At 44.9% G+C, this 18,213-nt stretch overlaps 2 protein-coding genes across 9 annotated transcripts in view; one reads left to right on the top strand and one right to left on the bottom strand.

Moving 5' to 3' along the window:
• Nucleotides 1–6,450, bottom strand: part of lrrk2 (leucine-rich repeat kinase 2) — a 67,394-nt gene extending 60,944 nt beyond the window's left edge. For 3 of the 5 annotated variants that reach the window (XM_064929318.1, XM_064929320.1, XM_064929323.1), the window contains exons 1-4: nt 6,110–6,450; nt 3,222–3,307; nt 2,787–2,896; nt 808–896 (exon numbers count right to left, since the gene is read on the bottom strand). In XM_064929318.1, coding sequence (XP_064785390.1) covers nt 808–896; nt 2,787–2,896; nt 3,222–3,307; nt 6,110–6,248 — 424 coding nt within the window. In that variant the 5' untranslated portion in view covers nt 6,249–6,450. The remainder of the gene's footprint in view (nt 1–807; nt 897–2,786; nt 2,897–3,221; nt 3,308–6,109) is intronic. The other 2 variants (XM_064929319.1, XM_064929324.1) reach the window with 1 other exon arrangement.
• Nucleotides 6,451–6,619: 169 nt separating this feature from the next.
• Nucleotides 6,620–17,841, top strand: LOC135509031 (proton myo-inositol cotransporter-like). Of its 4 annotated transcripts, none has more exons than XM_064929327.1 (11): nt 6,620–6,710; nt 8,140–8,645; nt 8,948–9,107; nt 12,512–12,717; nt 14,331–14,439; nt 14,775–14,938; nt 16,032–16,152; nt 16,261–16,386; nt 16,537–16,655; nt 16,938–17,090; nt 17,362–17,841. In XM_064929327.1, exons 2-11 carry the CDS (start codon nt 8,168–8,170, stop codon nt 17,589–17,591), a joined length of 1,866 nt encoding a protein of 621 aa, XP_064785399.1. In that variant the 5' UTR covers nt 6,620–6,710; nt 8,140–8,167; the 3' UTR covers nt 17,592–17,841. The 4 variants fall into 4 exon arrangements, with proteins under 4 accessions (XP_064785399.1, XP_064785401.1, XP_064785400.1 ...); XM_064929329.1 differs by lacking the exon at nt 6,620–6,710 and adding an exon at nt 7,229–7,391; XM_064929328.1 differs by lacking the exon at nt 6,620–6,710 and adding an exon at nt 7,413–7,612.
• Nucleotides 17,842–18,213: the final 372 nt, after the last annotated feature.

Below are 18,213 nucleotides of genomic sequence, written 5' to 3'. Positions count from 1 at the left end.
CTGTACTCCACTACAAGCAACAAGTGATATGACGGTCACGTGTATATGCTATGTTTACAGTCCTTGAATCCCTAACAATAATGCCTTACAAAAGTACCGGAGAATCTCTTTGTCCTTTTTAGCCAGCAGTTCTGAAAGTAGAGCTCACTAGCCAAAAGTAGTCTCTGAAAATGTAGTACTGTCACATATTGTATGTGCAGATATTGTATGAAGGTACGCTCTTGTCGCAGTGTCTGTAGTTTTGCAGTAAGGCTATATTTACACAGATACACTACATTGTCAAAAGTAGGTGGACAACCCCTTTAAATTAGTAGATTTGGCTAATTCAGCCACACCCATTGCTGACAGATGTATAAAATCGAGCACACAGCCATGCAATCTCCATAGTCAAACATTGGCAATTGAATGCCTCGTACTTTAACTTAGTATACTGCAAAGAGCTACTGTATGTAGCTGCCGACGCCTCATTCTGAGGTTAACCTGGCACTGCATGCTGGTATCTTAATGTTCTTTTTGTTAGGAATCATGTGTGTACTGATCTAGTGACTTTTTAACAACTACCATAACATATTTCTAGTTGAGTGACTCAGCTCCCAGAAGTCTGTGGCCCGTTGTTATCTTGAGTCATGGGAGGTGGGTGAAACTGTTGTAGAATGACCTCCAGATAGGAGAAACATGTATTACATATTTATATAATAGCATATAAAAAGAGTTGACTAAGACCCGGTGGTCAAATAAATAATTGCTGCATTAAACCTGCAAGAGGTAGTTCTTCTCCTGTCCTTTTCAAAATATGCTTTATTGTACCTGATCTGAGGAGCAGAGCCAGTGCCCTGAGCCCAACCATCATCACTCTGCAGTCTCCACTGTGCTGGGACAACACCTTAAGGATCTGCCTGGAAATCATACACAGGGTAAAACATAGTGGGGCGAGCACATATAAAATCACACATGTGCACACAAACAGTATGCACGTGCACACACACCATTTTCTATTCAGTTTTTGCACCAACAGCACTGAACAGTGTCTTAACAATAGGTTTCTTTTGCATTTGTGCCCTTTCAATTCCCTGTGTGGCTTTGGACTTCCTTCCTTGTGGTTCCTGTACAGACAGAACGTAACAACAAAACAAGGACAACTCCTCCTACCCACAAATACCCTGAGTTAGCTGGATGAACACATACTGCAAGGACATACAGTGCATTCGGAAAGTATTCAGACCCCTTGACTTTTCCCACATTTTGTTACGTTACAGCCTTATTCTAAAATGGATTAAATCATTTTTCCCCCTCATCAATCTCTACACAATACCTCATAATGACAATGCAGAAACTTTTTATTTTTTTAATTTTTTTTTACATTTTTGCAAATGTATTAAAAGACAAAAAAATGGAAATATCACATTTACATAAGTATTCAGACCCTTTACTCAGTACTTGAAGCATCCTTGGTAGCAATTACATCCTTGAGTCTTCTTGGGTATGACGCTACAAGCTTGGCACACCTGTATTTGAGGAGCTTCTCCCATTCTTCTCTGCAGATCCACTCAAGCTCTATCAGGTTGGAATGGGTGAGCTTTGCTGCACAGCTATTTTTAGTTCTCTCCAGAGATGTTCAAGCAGGTTCAAGTCCGGACTCTAGCTGGGCCACTCAAGGACATTCAGAGACTTGTCCCGAAGCCACCCCTGCGTTATCTTGGCTGTGTGCTTAGGGTCGTTGTCCTGTTGGAAGGTGAACATTCACCCTGTCTAAGGTTCTGAGCGCTCTGGAGCAGGTATTCATCAAGGATTTCTATGTAGTTTGCTCTGTTCATCTTTCCCTTGATTCTGACTAGTCTGCCAGTCTCTGCCGCCAAAAAACATCACCACAGCATGATGCTGCCACCACTATGCCAGGTTTCCTCCAGATGTGACGCTTGGCATTCAGGCCAGTTCAATCTCTGTTTCATCAAATCAGAAAATCTTGTTTCTCATGGCCTGAGAGTCTTCAGGTGCCTTTTGGCAAACTCCAAGCGGGCTGTCATGCGCCTTTTACTGAGTAGTGGCTTCCGTCTGGCCACTCTACCATAAAGGCCTGATTGGTGGAATGCTGCAGAGATAGTTGTGCTTCTGGAAGGTTCTCCCATCTCCACAGAGGAAATCTGGAGCTCTGTCAGTGACCATCGGGTTTTTGGTCACCTCCCTGACCAACGCCCTTCTCCCCCGATTGCTCAGTTTGGCCGGGCGGCCAGCACAAGGAAGAGTCTTGGTGGTTCTAAACTTCTTCCATTTAAGAATGATGGAGACATTTGTTGGTACCCTTCCCCAGATCTTTGCCTCAACACAATCCTGTCTCAGAGCTCTACAGACAATTCCTTCGACCTCAAGGCTTGGTCTTTGCGCTGACATTCACTGTCAACTGTGGGACCTTATATAGACAGGTGTGTGCCCTTCTAAATTATGTCACTGAATTTACCACAGCTGGACTCCAATCAAGTTGTAGACACATCTCAATGATGATCAATGGAAGCAGGATGCACCTGAGCTCAATTTTGAATCTCATAGCAAAGTGTCTGAATACTTATGTAAATAAGGTATTTCTGTTTTGTATTTTTAATAGATTTGCTAAAATTTCTAAAAAAACAACAGTTTTTTCTTTGTCATTATGGGGTATTGTGTGTAGATTGATTGGGAAATGTTTTATTTAATCCATTTTAGAATAAGGCTGTAACTCAACAAAATGTGTAAAAAGTCAATGGGTCTGAATACTTTCCGAAAGCACTGTAAGGGGGTCTTCCACTACTTACTGATGCACTCCAAGTACCTCCCAGTCTTTCCCTGCTCCCAGGGGCCTGACCAGTGAGTCCAAGGTGGAAGGACATATCTCCATCAGCCGACACAGCAACGACCATCCCACCTGCAAGGAAAATAGATATTTTATAAATAAACTGTATACTGTATAAATAAAATCACTGGTAACACTTTACAAGACAGTGTACATGTTCCTGTAAGTCAGGTACAGTTTAAGTACAGCGTAACAACAAGTCATTAGAATATCTCACACTAGAGCTTGACTGTAAAGTGTGACCCTGACAGATGAGGTCATGTGACCCAAGCAGGTGTTTAGTCACACTTCTATCCAGGCCTTCTGTTTGATTAGTACTACAGTACAACTGTATTATATGTGTAAAGACAATAGCGCTCAGCTGGCTGATGATCAGTGAGTTGTGATAATGGGTTACCTGTTGCACCCCTCTGCTGTTGCTGTAAGTCGACAACACCACCATAAGAGGCACATGGACATCTTTATCCTCAAATAGCTCTGCTGCTGACAGGAAAGATTAGAGGAGAGGAGAGACAGAGGATAGGGGATTGACAGGGGAGAGGAGTGACAAGGGAGAGGAGAGAGAAAGGAGAGACAGGGGAGGAGAGACAGAGGAGAGATAGAGGAGAGGAGAGATAGGGGAGAGACAGGGAAGAGATAAGAGAGACAGGGGAGAGATAAGAGAGAAAGAGGAGGAGAGACAAAGGAGAGGAGGAGAGGGACAGGAGAGACAGAAGAGAGGAACAGGAGAGACAGAAGAGAGGGACAGGAGAGACAGAGGAGAGGGACAGGAGAGACAGAGGAGAGGGACAGGAGAGACAGAGGAGAGACAGAGGAGAGGGACAGGAGGGACAGGAGAGGAACAGGAGAGACAGAAGAGAGGGACAGGAGAGACAGAAGAGAGGGACAGGAGAGACAGAGGAGAGGGACAGGAGAGACAGAGGAGAGGGACAGGAGAGACAGAGGAGAGGGACAGGAGAGACAGAGGAGAGGGACAGGAGAGACAGAGGAAAGGCACAGGAGAGACAGAGGAGAGGGACAGGGGAGACAGAGGAAAGGGACAGGAGAGACAGAGGAAAGGGACAGGAGAAACAGAGGAAAGGGACAGGAGAGACAGAGGAGAGACAGAGGAGAGGGACAGGAGAGACAGAGGAGAGTCAGAGGAAAGGGACAGGAGAGACAGAGGAAAGGGACAGGAGAGACAGAGGAGAGAGACAGAGGAGAGGGACAGGAGAGACAGAGGAGAGGGACAGGAGAGACAGAGGAGAGGGACAGGAGAGACAGAGGAGAGGGACAGGAGAGACAGAGGAAAGGCACAGGAAAAACAGAGGAGAGGGACAGGAGAGACAGAGGAGAGGGACAGGAGAGACAGAGGAAAGGGACAGGAGAGAGAGGAAAGGGACAGGAGAAACAGAGGAAAGGGACAGGAGAGACAGAGGAAAGGGACAGGAGAGACAGAGGAGAGACAGAGGAGAGTCAGAGGAGAGTCAGAGGAAAGGGACAGGAGAGACAGAGGAAAGGGACATGAGAGACAGAGGAAAGGGACATGAGAGACAGAGGAAAGGGACAGGAGAGACAGAGGAGAGTCAGAGGAAAGGGACAGGAGAGACAGAGGAAAGGGACATGAGAGACAGAGGAAAGGGACAGGAGAGACAGACGAGAGGGACAGGAAAGACAGAGGAGAGGGACAGGAAAGACAGAGGAGAGGGACAGGAGAGACAGAGGAAAAGGACAGGAGAGACAGGAAAGGGACAGGAGAGACAGAGGAGAGGGACAGGAAAGACAGAGGAGAGGGACAGGAAAGACAGAGGAGAGGGACAGGAGAGACAGAGGAGAGGGACAGGAGAGACAGAGGAAAGGGACATGAGAGACAGAGGAGAGACATGAGAGACAGAGGAGAGACAGAGGAAAGGGACAGGAGAGAGAGGAAAGGGACAGGAGAAACAGAGGAAAGGGACAGGAGAGACAGAGGAGAGTCAGAGGAAAGGGACAGGAGAGACAGAGGAAAGGGACAGGAGAGACAGAGGAAAGGGACAGGAGAGACAGAGGAGAGAGACAGAGGAGAGGGACAGGAGAGACAGAGGAGAGGGACAGGAGAGACAGAGGAGAGGGACAGGAGAGACAGAGGAGAGGGACAGGAGAGACAGAGGAGAGGGACAGGAGGGACAGAGGAGAGGGACAAGAGAGACAGAGGAAAGGCACAGGAAAAACAGAGGAGAGGGACAGGAAAGACAGAGGAGAGGAACAGGAAAGACAGAGGAGAGGAACAGGAAAGACAGAGGAAAGGGACAGGAGAGAGAGGAAAGGGACAGGAGAAACAGAGGAAAGGGACAGGAGAGACAGAGGAAAGGGACAGGAGAGACAGAGGAGAGACAGAGGAGAGGGACAGGAGAGACAGAGGAGAGTCAGAGGAAAGGGACAGGAGAGACAGAGGAAAGGGACATGAGAGACAGAGGAAAGGGACAGGAGAGACAGACGAGAGGGACGGGAAAGACAGAGGAGAGGGACAGGAAAGACAGAGGAGAGGGACAGGAGAGACAGAGGAAAAGGACAGGAGAGACAGGAAAGGGACAGGAGAGACAGAGGAGAGGGACAGGAAAGACAGGAGAGGGACAGGAAAGACAGAGGAGAGGGACAGGGAAGACAGAGGAGAGGGACAGGAGAGACAGAGGAGAGGGACAGGAGAGACAGAGGAGAGGGACAGGAGAGACAGAGGAAAGGGACATGAGAGACAGAGGAGAGACAGAGGAAAGGGACAGGAGAGAGAGGAAAGGGACAGGAGAGACAGAGGAGAGGGACAGGAGAGACAGAGGAGAGGGACAGGAGAGACAGAGGAGAGGGACAGGAGAGACAGAGGAGAGGGACAGGAGAGTCAGAGGAAAGGGACAGGAGAGACAGAAGAGGGGGACAGGAGAGACAGAAGAGAAGGACAGGAGAGAGAGGAAAGAGACAGGAGAGACAGAGGAGAGGGACAGGAGAGAGAGGAAAGGGACAGGAGAGAGAGAGGAAAGGAAACAGAGAAGAACGAGAGGGGAGGGAGAGGAGGTAATGACATGTTCTTTCAGTTCAATAACGAGCTAATTTATATTTTTAACTGGGTGCAACTTCAACAATTGCCTGCATTAGATAGATGAGAATAACAGAAGTCTGAAATTGACACTATGTACATATAAACATCTGTCCTACAGTAAGTACACTGCATAGAGATTAAACAGAAATACAATCAGTAGGAAACTATAAATTGGTATACATTATGGAAAATAGTATTAAATATTCTAGAAATAACTATAATGTATGGTTTATTACCACAGTCATCAGTGTGCGCCAGGAAAAGAAGGTCTTGGATGATCTGAACCAGGGTACTCAACTGCTTCCCCTCCTGTAGGTTTTTCAATCTCACTAATAGTTTTTTCAATCTTTCTTCCAGTTCTTCCTTGTTAACCATTGTATTTGATATGTTGTTCGATAAATGACGACTTTAAATGCATGTATCTATATTTACAATCCTCCAAAAGCGACAGTGGACAACATGAAAAGCAACAAAGTTGCACTGATACTGTCACTTGCAGCCATTGAAGACACACTAACAATGTCACTGAACGCATAGCATAATACGGCAGCTGACCCAAATTTAGAAGTTGTCGTACTAGTATTTCTGAAATTCCATTCGACAAGATCCTCTTTTTCAATGTAGGCTGTGGAGGTTGTTTCGACTTAGGAATTCAAAGACGTTCCCCATGTAAGATACAGCCAGGCGTGACTCCTTCCCTCGCCAATCGTCAGATGAATCATGTGACGACTTCAGTAAAACTACCCGTTTGGTAGCATAGCCTAGAGCAGACAGCAGCGGAGTCAGTTGTTTGGCTACAGTCCAGAAAACTTGCTCCAAAGATTATCGTCCGTAAAGGTAATATTTTCTTATAAACTGGTCGTTGTGTTATTCTGAAAGCGCAGCTGTAGCCTACTTCCTTCTGGGAAAAACTCCAAAAGGCGTGTGAATAGTTTCAAACTTTAAACTGAGCATTACAGTTCTTTGCATATTCACTGATAGATAACCGACTAGGATAGGACTGGAAGCGGAGCGAGGCCAGTCTGTGCGGTCGTCACTAGTTACCACAGCCACAAAGTCGGCTATTTCTATAGTTTATCGTTTTACAATGTGATGTTAAACCTAACCACACTACTAACGTTATGCCTAACATTAAATTAAGACCAAAAAGCAACAACAATTCCAGCATTTTTACGTTATAAACAATGTTGACTTTGTGGCTGTAGTAACTGCTGGAAATCACTGTCTGGGCGTTCCAATTGTTCTATGAATCAATGCGTAATGCGCCATTCAACGAATCACTTTACGGCACACGACCAGTCACAAGGGTCGTAACGAGCTCCTCTATCTCGTAACTAGTTACCACAGCCATAAAGTAATAAACACCGCCTATTTCTACAATGTATATTCGCGAAAGACCAAAAATCGAATGTTTTGTTGTCATGGATTTTTACGATTTAGCCCATTTTGACTTTGTGAGAATTTGCTCCAACAAAGATTCTGTTCTCGCGCTTTGTAAAGGGGCTTCCCTGTCCAGAGGTGCGCACACATAGATATCCCTGCGCACCATTATTGATCAGTGATACGTGATTAGGGTAGATGGATTGCCATGTATATAAAAATCAGTCTGCTTTAAGTTCTGTAACAGAGGGTCTGCTGTGGGTCTATTGGACATCATGCTGCTGGCTGTGCCGCTTAGGCATATGTTTAGCTGTTTAACTAGGCCTATCTTGAAAAGTTGATTCAGCTAATACTTGTTTGTGAGTTAATTTCCATTTTTGGATTTGTACATATAGTTTTATTTTGTATATTCGTCATCCATTCAGTATAATAGACATCCCATCCGCTCACCTCCCTTACCCGTAAGGGTCCGCTATTCTATATTTCATGTTTTTGGGGAAATAAGAAAACAGTAGCCTACAGACCTATTTCTTATTTCCCTATATACGATTTTGTGGTTGGGGAAATGCTCAAGTTGTTAGGCATACATAGCAATACATTCCGGGTTAGAAATTAGGAATATGGCTTGGAATATTATAACGTTGTTATAAACATGTTTGACTTTTCATGTGTGTAATCAGAGCTGATTTTATTCTAGCGTCATACATACCCTTCACTCAGTGACCAACCAAAATGGCTATCCCCTCCCCTCCATTTCACGCGTAAATTACCCGAGTGAATGGTAATCGAAACGGAGTTACCTGTATAGCCAGACTACTCAGGTATCTATTTTTCTCTGCCCTGGTTGAACGTATGTGAAGTTGTTTCTCTTTATGTCCCTCAACAGAAACTACAATGAATACAATCTGCGTAGTATGAGCAACCCCATGGGCGTCATGAGGAAGAAAGTGACGGACGACAGAGAGCGGCGGAGTCTCATCAGAGCGCCGTCTGAATCGAGCACCAACAACCCTGGCGTCACCTCTGCCGCCGGCGAACCGGAGCTGGCCACCGACCAGGATGTCACACCGGTATTCGTGTACGTCTTGGCGTTTTTTTCTGCTCTGGGTGGCTTCCTTTTTGGATATGACACCGGGGTGGTCTCTGGGGCTATGCTTCTCCTGAAAAAAGAAATGCATTTGACCGCTCTATGGCAGGAGTTGTTGGTCTCCAGTACTGTGGGTGCAGCGGCGCTCTCTGCCCTGGCTGGCGGGACTCTGAATGGGCTCTTCGGGCGCAGGATCTGCATACTAATGGCCAGCTTCATTTTTACTGCTGGAGGAGTTGCGTTAGGTGCTGCACCAAACAAGGAGGTTCTTCTTGTCGGGAGGATTACAGTTGGTTTGGGAATAGGTAAGGTTTGTTTATTTAGTTCAAACATTTACTGGACAAGTAGCCTAACAATAACCAAATTGAGAGCCATGACTGACTGACTAGTTTACACATGTATGTGGTTGTTTTCCCAAGCCAGCCAATAGGATTAGTTTGGAAGTCTTTACAAACACCCTTTGTCTTTGTACAGTTTACTAAGGGCAGGGAGTGCAGATACACTTTAGGTAAACACATCCAAAATGTGAGATGAATTGTGAATCATTTCTCAGAACCTTGCCATAAACACATACTAAAAACACATATAAAGACCCCCCCCCCTTTAGGGATTGCCTCCATGACGGTTCCTGTTTACCTTGCGGAGGTCTCCCCACCACACCTGAGGGGTCAGCTGGTCACCACTTACACCCTCTTCATCACAGCCGGACAGTTTATTGCCAGTGTTGTGGACGGGGCCTTTACTTACCTGCACCACAACGGCTGGAGGTAAGTTTTTATCAGAGATAGGCCCTATTCTATTTTATATTGCCATGGATACTAGATGCACTATTGTAAAGTGGCTGTTCCACTGGATGTCAGAAGGTGAATTCACCAATTTGTAAGTCGCTCTGGATAAGAGCGTCTGCTAAATGACTTAAATGTAAATGTAAATGATACTCAGTAGCTAGTAATACGAGAACGGGACGCTTCAGTTACAATAGCCTACAGTTCTCGGTTCAGTTATATTTTTGGTTTAGTTAGCTTTGGAATCTGCTTTGAGGTGTCTCTGCTAAATGCCTGAAGAAAAAAAAACACAGCATAATCTTTTGTTTTGCATCCATATTATATAGCAACCACAATATGGACATAACGATCCACTACCATCTATCTACAGTGAATGGAATAGAAACAGGCCATAATGTAAATTCTTAGGCACGGCAACTACCCCGCTTTCAGCCCAAGGAGCGAGGAGTATTTTACCACTCCAGGCACTTCAGCTTCCGTTCTGAACTTCTCCTTGCATGTGTGGAAGAACGAAAGATGGTTCTAATATCAAAATTCAAATTTTATTGGTCACATATATTGCGGGTGTAGCGAAATGCTTGTGTTCCTAGCTCCAACAGTGCAGTAGTATCTAACAATTAACATCAATACATACATCTAAAATAATGGAATTAAGAAATATATAAATATTAAGACGAGCAATGTTGGAGTGGCATAAACTAACATACAGTAGGATAGAATACAGTATATACATATTAAATTAGTATGTAAAACATTATTCAATTGACTAGTGTTCCATTGTTAAAGTGGCCATTGATTCCATGTCTATTTATATAGGGCAGCAGCCTCTAGTGCAGGGTTGAGTAACCAGGTGGTAGCTGGCTACTGATGGCTATTTAACAGTCTGATGGGCTTGATAGAAGCTGTTTTTCAGTCTCTCTCTCCCAGCTTTTATGCACCTGTACTGACCTCGCCTTCTGGATGATAGCGGGGTGAACAGCCTGTGGCTTGGGTGGTTGATGATCTTTTTGGCCCTCCTGTGACATCAGGTGCTGTAGGTGTCCTGGAGGGCAGGCAATGTGCCCCAGTGATGTATTGTGCAGACCGCACCACCCTCTGGAGAGCCCTGGTGGTGCAGTTGCCATACCAGCCGGTTGATACAGCCTGACAGGATGCTCTCAATTGTGCATCTGTAAAAGTTTGTGAGGGTCTTAGGGGCCAAGCTGAATTTCTTCAGCCTCCTTCACCACACTGTCTGTGTGGGTGGACCATTTCAGATTGTCAGTGATGTGTACGCAGAGGCACTTGAAACTTTTCACCTTCTCCACTGTGATCTCATCGATGTGGATAGGGGTGTGCTCCCTCTGCTGTTTCCTGAAGTCCACGATCAGCTCCTTTTGTTTTGTTGACGTTAAGGGAGAGGTTATTTTCTTGGCACCACTCAGCCAGGGCCCTCATCTCTTCCCTGTAGGCTGTCTCATCATTGTTGGTAATCAGGCTTACTACTATTGTGTCGTCTGCAAACTTGATGATTGAGTTGGAGACATGCATGGCCACGCAGTCATGGGTGAGCAGGGAGTACAGAAGGGGGCTCAGTACGCACCCTTGTGTGGCCCCTATGTTGAGGATCAGTGAAGCGGAGGTGTTGTTTCCTACCTTCACCACCTGGAGGAGGCCGGTCAGGAAGTCCAGGACCCAGTTGCACAGGGCGGGTTCAGACCCAGGGCCCTGAGCTTAATGATGAGCTTGGAGGGTACTATGGTGTTGAAGGCTAAGCTATAGTCAATGAACAGCATTCTTACATAGGCATTCCTATTCCATCTGGTATGTAGCCTCTCAAAGCACTTCATGATGACAGAAGTGAGTGCTACGGGGCGATAGTCATTTAGTTCAGTTACCTTTGCTACTTTGGGTACTGGATCAATGGTGGACATATTGAAGCAAGTGGGGACAGAAGACTGGGATAGGGAGAGGTTGAATATGTCCGTAAAGACTCCAACCAGCTGGTCTGCGCATGCTCTGAGGACGTGGCTAGGGATGCTGTCTGATATCACCAGATTTGTCTATGAACATGATGCAACTTCCTTGGTGTTTTCTCACCTTTACTGGAGACTCTGTAATGGATACATCAGCTCTTAGTATTTTGAGTGAGATGATGAAAATATACATTGTTGATAAATGTTTAAAAAAAATATATATATATTTTTTAAAGTCCAGCCAAAATACACACCAAGATGTTCAAACAAAAGCAGCAGGTAAAACATACCTGCAGTCAACTTGTGCAATACGTTAGGAGATAAAGCAGATCTCGTTCTTCATTTCACCTGTCACATTATTTTTCATTATGAAGCTTATTGGTAGTCTCCAGTCACATGTTGTTTGTTTACAAGCACACAACCATGAGAGACAGGAGCCTCAAATAAAATGTTATTCCTCATATTTATTGTAAACAACAGGTGTGGACTAACAGTGAAATGCTTACTTTACAGGCCCTTCTCAACAACGCAGAGAGAAAGTAATAATAGATTCATAATGCGTAACAATAACTTGGATATATACAAGTTTAGGCTGTTCCATCATGGTTTTGGTTGAACATCTTTGTGTGTATTTTGGCTGGGTTTTCTTTTTTTCCATTTCTCAAATGTACTATATTTAGAAACCGGAGGAAGCATTTGGCAGTGGGGTAGAGAGAAGAGGCCGTGGCTAGAGAGAAGAGGCCGTGGCTAGAGAGAAGAGGCCGTGGCTAGAGAGAAGAGGCCGTGGCTAGAGAGAAGAGGCCGTGGCTAGAGAGAAGAGGCCGTGGCTAGAGAGGAGAGGCCGTGGCTAGAGAGGAGAGGCCGTGGCTAGAGAGGAGAGGCCGTGGCTAGAGAGGAGAGGCCGTGGCTAGAGAGGAGAGGCCGTGGCTAGAGAGGAGAGGCCGTGGCTAGAGAGGAGAGGCCGTGGCTAGAGAGGAGAGGCAGTGGCTAGAGAGGAGAGGCAGTGGCTAGAGAGGAGAGGCAGTGGCTAGAGATGAGAGGCAGTGGCTAGAGATGAGAGGCAGTGGCTAGAGATGAGAGGCAGTGGCTCGAGAGGAGAGGCAGTGGCTCGAGAGGAGAGGCAGTGGCTCGAGAGGAGAGGCAGTGGCTCGAGAGGAGAGGCAGTGGCTCGAGAGGAGAGGCAGTGGCTCGAGAGGAGAGGCAGTGGCTCGAGAGGAGAGGCAGTGGCTTTATATGTGAATCAGTCTGGGATAAAATACTGGTGTTTGGCCAAGATTGGAGCCTGTTCTTGTGTGAAATTATAATGTTCATTCCCAAAAGCAAACCATCAGGAACTTAAAACAGCTCTGGAACTGAATTTGATAATCCCCCCCCCCCGTGTGTGTGTGTCTCTCTCACTCCCTATCTGTCTCTCTGTTTGTCTGTCTATAGGTACATGTTGGGTCTGTCCATTGTCCCTGCGGTGCTCCAGTTCTTTGGTTTCCTATTCCTGCCAGAGAGTCCCCGCTGGCTCCTTCAGAAGGGCCTTACCCAGCAGGCCAGGCAGGTGCTCAGCAGGATCCGCGGGGGTCAGAACATTGAAAAGGAGTATGACAGCATGAGGACCAACATCGAGGATGAGGAGAAGGATGCAGGAGGTGACACATAGAAGTGCACACACACACATACGTTTACGCATGAATTTCGGACACAGACACACACACTAGCCGTGGCACATCCAGATGATCTGAAACAGCGACCCATAGACACACAGTACCAGTCAAATGTTTGGACACACCTACTCATTCAAGGGTTTTTCTTTATTTTTACTACTCTTGCACACTCTTGGCATTCTCTCAACCAGCTTCATCTGGAATGCTTTTCCAACAGTCTTGAAGGAGTTCCCACATATGCTGAGCTCTTGTTGGCTGCTTTTCCTTCACTCTTTGGTCCAACTCATCCCAAACCAACTCAATTGATTGTGGAGGTCAGGTCATCTGATGCAGCACTCCATCACTCTCATTCTTGGTCAAATAGCCCTTACATAGCCTGGAGGTGTGTTTTAGGTCATTTTCCTGTTGAAAAACAAATGATAGTCCCACTAAGTGCAAACCAGATGGGATGGCATATCGCTTCAGAATGCTGTGGTAACCATGCTGGTTAAGTGTGCCTTGAATTCGAAATAAATGGCTACTTTAAAGAGTCCCAAATATAAAATATATTTTGATTTATTTAACACTTCTTTGGTTAATACATGACTCTATTATTTAATAGTTTTGATGTCTTCACTATTATTCTACAAGGTAGAAAATAGTAAAAATAAAGAAAAACCTTGTAATGAGTGGGTGTGTCCAAACTTTTGACTGGCACTGTGTATATATATATATATATATATATATATATATATATATATATAAGGAAGAGAGAAGTTTGAGGAGTGAGGGTGTTCACTTTATTTTACAGTACAAGGGGAGGGTCATGTGAAAAATGTTTGAACTTTGGGGAGGTGGGTGCAGTTTTCATAATGACACCTTGAGTTGGACCAGACCCTCCCCCCAGTAAATGTTGATTTGTTCCTAAGGTTGCATTTACACAGGCAGCCCAGTTATAAATCTTTTTTCCACTATTTGTTCTTTTGACCAATCACATCAGATCTTTTTCAGTGCTGATCTGATTGGTCAAAAGACTGAGAGCCTATCCTCTCAATGTGTGTTCTTGGTTCAGAGGTTTTTCTTTGGCTGCCTTTACACATGCAGCTCAATTCTGATCTTTGTTTCACTAATTGGTATTTTGACCAATCAGATCAGCTCTGAAAAGTATCTGATGTGAAAAGATCTAATTTGATTAGTGGAAAAAATATCAGAATTTGGCAGCCTGTGTAAACGTAGCCTTTGTTGTTTAAGTTAATTTGATTCTTGAAGCATTTCATATTAGTTTTATGCACATAACTTAGGCTGCATTTACACAGGCAGCCCAATTCTGGTCTTTTTTCCACTAATTGGTCTTTTGACCAGTCACATCAGGTCAAAAGACCAATTAGTGCATAAAGATCAGAATTTAGCTGCCTGTGTAAATGCAGCCATAGAACACACAGATTTCTCAAATAGGTCTCACCAATTGGGCCTTTCTCCAATTTAGCAGGTTAATTAATCATATAATGCATTCTCTTGGAAACTAAAACATTTGGTGCTATAGACCATAAAATGTATAATGCATGCAGCTGTTTTTAAACGTTCATAAAAGTGTTACCAAATTTCCCTCTGTCCACCAGGTGGCCTAGTATTGTGGCGTATGCTGACTCGCCCTCCCACCCGCAGAGCCCTGACCGTAGGCTGCGGCCTGCAGATGTTCCAACAGCTCTCTGGGATCAACACTGTCATGTAGGTTTTTTCCTTCATCAGAAATCATTGTGTTTATCTATGGCCGCATCTCATTAATCTAAAGTGGTCTCATCGTCCTGTCTACCTGCCAGTCATTCTCTTCCCTACTGTATGCTTCACAAGAGGTTGGTGACACCTTAATTGGGGAGGAAGGGCTCGTGGTAATGGCTGAAGTAGAATGGTATCAAATACATCAAACGCATGGTTTCCAGGTGTTTGATGCCATTCCATATGCTCCGTTCCGGCCGTTGTTATGAGCCGTCCTCCCCTCAGCAGCCTCCTATGGTCTGCTTATCCTCCGTGTTCATGCCTTCTCCTTCTGTTGTCCCTATCAGGTACTACAGCGCCACCATCCTACAGATGGCGGGGGTGAGGGACGACAAGCAGGCCATCTGGTTGGCTTCCGCCACCGCCGCCACCAACTTCCTGTTCACCCTGGTGGGGGTGTGGCTTGTGGAAAGAGTCGGACGCAGGAAGCTAACGCTGGGGAGCTTAATGGGTGTGTGTATGTGTGTGTGGATATCCTCATTTCATCCCAAGGGGCAGTTAGATATGGTTCTTAATAAGATTGGGCTTATTAAGCGGTGTAGGCCGTCATTGTAAATAAGAATTTGTTCTTATCTAACTTGCCGAGTTAAATAAATACACATTTAAATATCCAGATTGTCATACCTTGATTTTCCAAGAAGCTCACCACTTAGCTAGCTAGATAACTAGCTATTAAGTTAGCAAACCAAATGCACAACTGCAGAGCATTTAGCATATTTTAAACAGTTAACATAACAGTTATAAGATATCTAGCTGGCAAACATTTAGTTGTGAAATCCATAGATGGGGCGGAAGTGTAGCCTAGTGGTTAGAGCATTGGACTAGTAACCGAAAGGTTGCAAGCTCAAATCCCCGAGCTGACAAGGTACAAAATCTGTCGTGAAAAATCTGCCCCTGAACAGGCAGTTAACCCACTGTTCCTAGGCCGTCATTGAAAATAAGAATTTGTTCTTAACTGACTTGCCTAGTAAAATAAAGGTAAAAAAATAAAAAAATAAAAGATCACCTGGCGCATGCTGCAGTGACTGACTTACAGAAATTCCTAGTAATATATACATATCTACATCAATTACCTCGTACCCTGCACATCGACTTATCGTGTACCCTGCACATCGACTCATTGTGAATCTATTATTATTTTTATTACGTGCTTTACTTTTATTTATTTCTCTCTGCGTTGTTGGGAAGGGCCTGTAAGTAAGCATTCCCCTGTTTGTCCACACCTGTTGTTTACGAAACGTGACAAATAAAATTGAATCGTTGTGTGCTTGTAAATGTGAGTGGGGAATGAAGAACGCAATCTGCTTTATCGCTTAACGTATTGCACAAGTTGACTGCTGGTATTTACTTAAAAAGTAGCTACAAATATTCAAGTGTATTAAAAACAAAAAAAATAGTTTCAACTGTATTGACGGTATTGAAAAACCATCCCGTGGCAATTTCCAAATACCCCGGCATACGGTATACTGCCTAGTTTTTAACTTAAAACGTAGAAATGTGCTTTGTATTAAGTCAGAAGACTTCTTAATTTCTCTGTCTTCTAGGTACTGCTTTGAGTCTGACGGTCTTGGCTATGGGGTTCCTGTTATCGGCCCAGCACTCCCCTGCAGTCACTCTCCACCCCACTGACACCTCTCTCAACTCCACCTCCTGCACACTATATGGGTGAGACTGGGTTTGACTTGTATTACCTAATACTGTATAAGGCTTGAGATGTTTTCCCTGTCCCCATCATAATAGAGTGAAAGGTGTCACACTGTTAACTGTCCCCAGGTCCTGTCAGCCCTGCATGTTGGACCCTGACTGTGGGTTCTGTTACCGTGAGAACGGTTCCACTGTATACAACTCTTCCTGCATACCTGTCAATCAAACATCGACCGATGAAGCCGACTGGGGCAGGTTAGGGATTTGTGTGTGTGTGTGTGTGTGACTCTGTTACTTCTTGCCTGTCTGTCAGTCTGTCTGTCTCTGAAGCTGGAGATGGGTTTATTTCTGCTGTATCTGAGTTCTGTTTAGCCACATTATCTGATGTGTTTTGGCTATGTACAGGTGTTCCAATCTCAGCCAGGTCAGTGATGGGTCTCTCTGGGCCTATAACTACTGCCCCACTTCCTACTCCTGGATAGTGCTGCTTGGGCTCATCCTCTACCTGGCTTTCTTTGCTCCAGGTGAGAACAACACCCTTTCTCACTCCCTCCCTCCCTCCCTCACTGACACACACACACACACACACAAACACACACACAAACACAAACACAAACAAACAAACAAACAAAGTTCAAAAAGTTGTATATTTTCCCACCTGGAGAGTTTCATACCAGTTTGAAGTGTTCTTCATAGTAACAGTATATATTGCTTACAGTTTTTGAAATATAAATCTCACGCTCTATAACTCTTTTCTGTCTGTGTCCTCATCTCTATCCGTGCCTGTCTGTGTGTCTGTGCTGTAGGTATGGGGCCCATGCCGTGGACAGTGAACAGTGAGATCTACCCTCTGTGGGCCAGGAGCACTGGAAACGCCTGTTCAGCCGGAGTCAACTGGATCTGTAACGTCCTGGTGTCACTCACCTTCCTCCACGTCGCTGAGTACCTCACCTACTATGGTGCTGCTCATCTACATATAGATACTGTTTAATTGTGATGGGTGTTAAAAAGCTATAACTGAGAACCTACTGCCTGCCTAACTGATAAACTGACTGATGATTTGAATGACTGCCTGACAGAACTGGATTAGGGGTTGTAAAATGCATAGTTCGCTACACTAAATGCATAGTTCACTACACTAAATGCATAGTTCACTACACTAAATGTTTCAACCTCTTCTCTTCTCCTTCAAGCTAACCGGTGTCTCGATTTCTCTCTTCCTCCCTCCAGGTGCATTCTTCCTCTACTCAGGCCTGAGTGTTCTGGGGCTGCTGTTTGTGATGGGCTGTCTGCCAGAGACCCAGGGCCGCAGGCTGGAGGAGATGGAGGCCCTGTTCTCCGGAAACCTCTGCTCCTGCAGTGCGTCTGACGGGGATGGGGACGGATCCAGGAACATCCTGTACAACAGGGTAAAAGGGAGCGACATCCTCTCAGACAATGATGCCTCGGACATGGAGTAGACGTGGCGCGTCAAGGAACCTCTCTCTCTCACACCTTCATGTCTTTTGATTGGTGGATTTACAGGCAGTGGTGTTAAACTCACTTGACTGGGCCTTTTGCATATAGCAGCTCTCCTAACTGGCTGGTGGACGAGACTTCAACTCTCCTAACTGGCTGCTGGACGAGACTTCAACTCTCCTAACTGGCTGCTGGACGAGACTTCAACTCTCCTAACTGGCTGGTGGACGAGACTTCAACTCTCCTAACTGGCTGGTGAGCTGGCTGGTGTGGTATATATATTTTATATCAGTGAGTATATCAAAGCAGTAAACATCACTGGAATATAACATTACTATTATAATAGTATAGTAGTGTATTCATTTCCAATGCTTATAAAGTCCCACAAATGTGTAGTTATTGCATTTGTTTCTCCTAACTGGCTGGTGGACGAGACTAATTTTCTAGCCCCATGGAGAGAGTTCAGCCAAGTGCACTATGGAGTTAAAGCACAGCATATATATATATATATATATATATATATAATGTGTGTGTGTGTATATATATTTTATATCAGTGAGTATATCAAAGCAGTAAACATCACTGGAATATTGTTTCTGCTTGTCTTGGTGGATTATTATGTTC

Source organism: Oncorhynchus masou, chromosome 22 (genome assembly GCF_036934945.1).
Source record: "Oncorhynchus masou masou isolate Uvic2021 chromosome 22, UVic_Omas_1.1, whole genome shotgun sequence".
In the NCBI taxonomy this organism is placed as follows: Eukaryota; Metazoa; Chordata; class Actinopteri; order Salmoniformes; family Salmonidae; genus Oncorhynchus; species Oncorhynchus masou.
This window is presented reverse-complemented; position numbering and strand designations above follow the sequence as displayed.